This window comes from Pygoscelis adeliae, unplaced genomic scaffold, assembly GCF_000699105.1.
Source record: "Pygoscelis adeliae isolate BGI_AS28 unplaced genomic scaffold, ASM69910v1 Scaffold482, whole genome shotgun sequence".
NCBI classification, from domain to species: Eukaryota; Metazoa; Chordata; class Aves; order Sphenisciformes; family Spheniscidae; genus Pygoscelis; species Pygoscelis adeliae.
Window position 1 is genome coordinate 495,550 of NW_008824192.1, and position 5,595 is coordinate 501,144.

Sequence of the window (5,595 nt, forward strand, 5' to 3'; positions counted from 1 at the left end):
CCAGCCAGACCCGCAGCTGCGTGGGGGTCTCAGCCCAGAAGCCCCGAGGGGAGGGGAGGGTGGGGCAGCCATGCAGCTCGTGGAGGAGGCTGAGGACGGGGGACTAGGACAGGGCAAGCGTGGGCTGTCACACGAGCCTGTGCTTGATCCGCAGGGAGCAGGAGTTGGGCAGGGAGAGGGGGCTGGTGCAGGCGTGCAATCACGGGAGGAGGCTGTAATCCTGGTCACACTGGAGGACCGGAGCACTGACACAAGCGTGCAGCCACTTTCAGAGGTGGATGAGCTCAAATCAACCCCAGGAGGAGGCATGGAGGCAGACCTGCAGAACTTGAGTGAGGCTGGCTCCCTGGATACAGAGCAGGGAGGGAGTGTGTCTCCAGATGTACAACTCCTGGATCAGGTCGATAAACCAGAGTTAGTGGAAATGGTGGAAGCAGAGGACTCCTGGGCAGACACGCAGCTGCCTGGGGGTGCCAGCCCAGAAACCCCCCAGGGAGGGGGGGACCGTGCAGCTGTACGTCTCAGAGAGGAGGCTGAGGAAGGGACACAAGGACAGAGTGAGCATGAGCGGCCACACAAGTCTGTGCTCGATCCGCAGGGAGCAGGAGTTGGGCAGGGAGAGGGGGCTGGTGCAGGCGTGCAATCACGGGAGGAGGCTGTAATCCTGGACACACTGGCGGACCAGAGCACTGATGCCAATGTGCAGTCGCTTATAGAGGCAGAGGAGCTCAAATCATCTTCGGGAGGGAGCACAGAGGCAGATCTGGCACCCCTGGGTGCAGCTGGGATGCAGGAAGGGCAGCAGAGCCAGACTCCTGGTTTGGAGGCAGGTCTGTGTGCAGCTCACACCGCAGACGGGTGGGAGGGGGCTGCTGGTGCGCATGTGTCCCCTCCGGCTGAGGCTGCTTTACATCCTGAGTGTGCCACTGCCGCTGAGGGTCCTGGTCTGGAAGCAATGCTGGGAGCACTCACTGGTCCAGATGGGCAGATCCCAGAGGATACCCAGACACTGGAAATACCGCAGGGAGAGAGGGCTGATGCAGAGGAGAGGCCTTTGGGTGGAGCTCAAGGTCTGGAAGTGATGCAGGGAGAGAGGCTGGAGGCAGGGGCGAGGATTTTAGTTGAAACTCAGAGTCTAGGGATAAAGCAGGGCCGTGATGACAGTGCGTCTGCGCTGGCCCCCCCGGTCTCGGAGGTGACATTACAAATCAGCACCCTAAAGCTGGAAACGATGATGCAGGAGGATGTTCTCGTTCCAGATGTGCGGCGGCTAGGCACTTCAGGACAGGCAGCCCAAAGCGAGCTTCAGGAGCAGGTCTCAGCACAGGCAGATAAGGTGAGGCTTCACGCTGCTTCCCAGCAGCCGCAGGAGAAGCTGCCACACATGATGGAAACGGAGCAGATAGCTGCCAGACCTGCCGAGCCTCCAAAACAAGAGGTGCCACCAGCGTCAACCCTTCACACAGGGGTCCAACAGGAGGAAGATGCTGGGAATGATCAGTCGGGGATGGTCCTCAGAGACAGCTCACTGGGGGATGCAGCCAACAGCAGCACGCGGCCTCAGAGGCAGCTCTTGGGAGAACAGAGTGAAGACCTCAATGTTGGTCAACAGGAGAAGCAAGAGGTTGGACAGAAAACGAGCCAGGAAGGTGAGCCCAGCCGAGGAGAGCCAGGGGCCGTGACTGCAGATGGGGCGGGAGAACCAAGGGGTTCTCCTGAATCCTTCCTGGTCCCAGACCACCTCTACAACGTGCTGTTCGTTGGGGACTCCCATGTGGGCAAAACATCATTCCTGTACCGGTTGCACACCGACATCTTCAACCCGCACCACACCACCACAGTAGGTAGGTCTCCTCCATCTCCGCTCCAGCACGGCTCTGCACCTGCTTGGGTGACCTTCACAGTTCCCTTTCCTCCACCCCACAAGCTGCTGGTGACCATTACATGCATGTTACAGCTCATGCCAAGCGTACTATGCAACCAAGGACCAAATAGGACCACCAACTTCACACGCCTGGATGCTCCTGAGCAGGCAATGCTGGTCCTCCTTGCCCTCTCTAGGGCACCAATACTAATGGCCCTAGCACTTTTCTCTCTGCTTTGCCTTTCAGCTATATTCTCCTCTCTTAACCAACCTGTTTTTACTCATCATGAGATTAGAGACCTTCCCAAAATCCAGCCATCAAAGACCTAAAAGCTGGAGGCTCACTTAGGACCAGCTCATTTGAGCTGCAGCCTCAGACCACACCTGCACCATGTGCCTTCTCCATCCGTCCTCTTTCACAGGGATAAACTCTACAGTATCAAAATACCCCTTTTTGTGTCTCCTAGGACTGGATTATTGGGTCAAAAACCTCGTCGTGGACAACAAGTGCTTTGCTCTCTGCCTGTGGGACTCAGCTGGTCAAGAAAGGTAAGGTGCTGTGCTGTCTGCTTAAGGAGAGCAACCTGTGGTTTTCTTTTTTTTTCTGGTAGTTTAGTGGAAATGAATGTTCTTGGCTTTGCTAAGCAAAGGAGGGGTTGTTTAAAAAGGGACTCTGTACTGTGTGTTATCTGATAAAAATAAAGGTAGTAATTAAGATAAAAATAAGCACTCAGGCTGTTTGTATGGCCTCCGTGATCACGACAGGAGCAAAATCCGAGTTTTGCCTTTCTTGTAGACATGTATTTCCAGCTTTCCCACTGGGATTTCAGATTGCTCCTAGGCGAAACCTCTTTAGACCTCCTCAGTGACCATTTAAAATGCACGCAGGTACCGCAGCATCACCAAGCAGTTCTTCCGGAAGGCGGACGGGGTCGTGCTGATGTACGATATCACATCGGAGTGCTCCTTCTCAGACGTGCGGTACTGGCTGAGTTGCATCCAGGTGGGTGAAGCAGGAAAACCTCATTCTGTCCCCGAGGTCTTGGAACTGGCGGTGACTCCGAGATCAGCATTTCCCCACCTGACCTCTGCCACCGGTTAGGGATGGACATCTGGGGGTGACCATGCCCTTTGTAAAGGGCATTCTGCTTTTCTTTGGTTAGAAAATATTTTTTCTTGGAGGATTTAAGTTCAGCTAGTGACAATTTTCACACTTTTGCAGTGTTTCCTGGGGTAATTTGTTGGCAGCATCGTTATGATTATGATCAACTTTTTTAAAATTAAAAACCGGTGCAGAGGAATGGAAAATGTTGGAAGTGATTTTGATAACACTTTTAAATCAAGAATGGTCTGCTTTGCGTCCTGGGAAATGGGAGGTAACTCGTGTCTCATTAAAAACTTCTTGTCAGAGATTTCCAGTCAAGTACAAAGTCGGTGTTTAAAAACGCTGGAACAAAATAGGGTGTCGCCTTGCTCAGTGCCTGTAAATCTCAGCCAGAGCATCTTCTGGAGGGTTCCTGAAGTCGAACACAAAGTGAATTCACTACAAGGGTAACTCACCCAGTGCTCTGCCCTGTTAATAGGCCAGGACAGACGGTTTAAGGGGGAAAAAAAATCCCTTTCTTAAGCGCTGTTAAACTCCTTTAAGAATTTAAGGTTTTGTTATCCCAAACCCGTGGGCATCCTTCACGGTGCTCCAGGATGTGTCTAGACAGCGTGGCCAGCTGGGATTCAAGGGAGATTCAGACACGCTCCTGATCCTCCCCTCTTTAATTGCCTCTTTAATTCAGCAAGGAGCAGAAGATGGAGTTGCTATTCTGCTTCTCGGGAACAAAACCGACCGTGCTGCAGAGAGACAGGTCCCTACGAAGGAGGGGGAACGCTTGGCCAAGGTAGGTGCACGGCCCTGCCAAAGCGTGCTGTCCACCCAAGTTAGGCAAGGACAGCTAAGGATGGATGCCACCCGCCTGAGGACCTGGAGAAAGGTGAAAGCCCTTAACTTACCTTTTGTGCATCGGTGCGCAGCAAGGTGATCTCTGAACCCATCTTTCACCCTTCCCTGCCTTGCTTTCCCCTTGCCATTTTAGTTTTGACTCAGCACGGCCCCAGTAAAACAGTTTATGGAACTGGATCTATAAATTAAAACATTTTCAGCTCTGCTTATCTTTGTTCTGAACTGTCATGTATCTTCCCAGCATCATATAAACAATAAAATCACCAAACCCCATCCTGTTTTAAAGATACTGAAATGCTTAAAGTACAATTAATCTCTTCAAATGTAGATGTAATAAAACTTAGGCGAGAAGAATCTCACCTTTACTGAGTTAATTTCAAAGTTTATGGGATTTGGGCCAGTATCCATTGACCAGTTTTATAAATAGGGACAGCAGGACAAGGGGTTGGATGCCTTCGCCCCCTGCCCCAAACCAGTCACGGACAGGCACAAAAGTCCCGGGAACACCTAGTTACCTCTCTGTATTCGCTCCGCTAACCAGAGGGCATCGCATCTCGTTTTGTCTGCAGTGTCAGCCTTTTCCTCGATACTAAATATTGGTGTCATAGCTACCAGAAAAGCTGGATTTCACCCTACATTCCAGTAAATAAGTTATTGAGTTACTTGTTTCCTTCAGTCCTTTTGTTTCCCCTTGACCCTTGGCTATTTACTCCCATATTAAGCTATTCCAACGCAAGAATATTACATTTCTGTTTGGGCTCTGTGTCTTCCAGGAGCATCAGCTCATGTTTTACGAATGCAGTGCTGCCTCAGGCCACAACGTCTCCGAGTCCATGGTCAGCTTAATCAGGTGAGGCATGTGCTTGGATTTTGACAGCTGTCCTGGATTTCATGGGCCCCCTCCTTGCTTTTTTAACTCCAAATGCTGGTGTGTTACCGTCACCAGAGACTCCATGTGCCCAAACGTCAGGGAAAACTCGGAGCAGCACGTGCACGGCTGGGATGAGCCGGAGATAAGTGCTGTAAGATGTCTCCTGAATAGTCAGCGTTGCAAGGAGATTAATAAAACCCTTTTCAGGATGCTGCTGATTTCCCCCTGGGTTGACTGAAATAAATTCTGTCTGTGGTTTGGTTTAGGTTGGTGCTTTTAGCAGAGTCCACGGTTCTCAAATCACGCTGAGCTGGAAGGCTCCTAATTCCTTTCAGCCATGCTGAGCCTCTTTACTGATGCTTGTCAAGACAAATAGCACAGCAATACAAAATATGGGGGGAAATACCTAGCTAATGTGCTTCCTTTTCTCCCAGGTTGCTCAAAGTTCGTGAAGATGAATTGAAAAATAAGGCAAAAGAAGTACTAAAGCCATCTCAGAAGAAGAAGGGCTGCTGCTGGTGACGGACAGACACACCCCCCCCCAACTGTGATCTGAAACCGCAGCGACAGCCAGAAAAGCACAAAAATAGTCCTCAGGCATCATCTCTGCTCCCTGTGTGTCTGCCTTACCTGATCTCCCTCAGATGCTGAGAGCAAAAGCCGCTGCAGAGGAGCCGGCTGTCACCCGGCCCCTTCCCCGCTCATCTGCTGCGACTATCCCAGAGCACACGAGCCCTCCAAAATACTTGTTGGGAAAATTTACCGCTTTCTTTTGGAGACAAAAAAACAGGCTAAGGAGAGAGGCAGAACAGGAACCCAGCGGGATCTGAGATGCTGGAACGATACTGGAAGCAGCAGGGAGTAAACCGAGTCTCGGTTTAAAAGGAATGAATACCAGGAGTCACC

The 5,595-nt window shown here is 51.4% G+C and overlaps 1 protein-coding gene across 1 annotated transcript in view; it reads left to right on the forward strand.

Annotated features, from left to right (window-relative positions):
• The window catches only part of RAB44 (RAB44, member RAS oncogene family), a 12,451-nt gene extending 7,240 nt beyond the window's left edge, over nucleotides 1-5,211 (forward strand). Inside the window, exons 12-17 of the mRNA XM_009334764.1 lie at nucleotides 155-1,844; nucleotides 2,332-2,413; nucleotides 2,753-2,867; nucleotides 3,655-3,756; nucleotides 4,592-4,668; nucleotides 5,124-5,211. Coding sequence (XP_009333039.1) covers nucleotides 155-1,844; nucleotides 2,332-2,413; nucleotides 2,753-2,867; nucleotides 3,655-3,756; nucleotides 4,592-4,668; nucleotides 5,124-5,211 — 2,154 coding nt within the window. The remainder of the gene's footprint in view (nucleotides 1-154; nucleotides 1,845-2,331; nucleotides 2,414-2,752; nucleotides 2,868-3,654; nucleotides 3,757-4,591; nucleotides 4,669-5,123) is intronic.
• The last annotated feature ends 384 nt before the right edge of the window (nucleotides 5,212-5,595 follow it).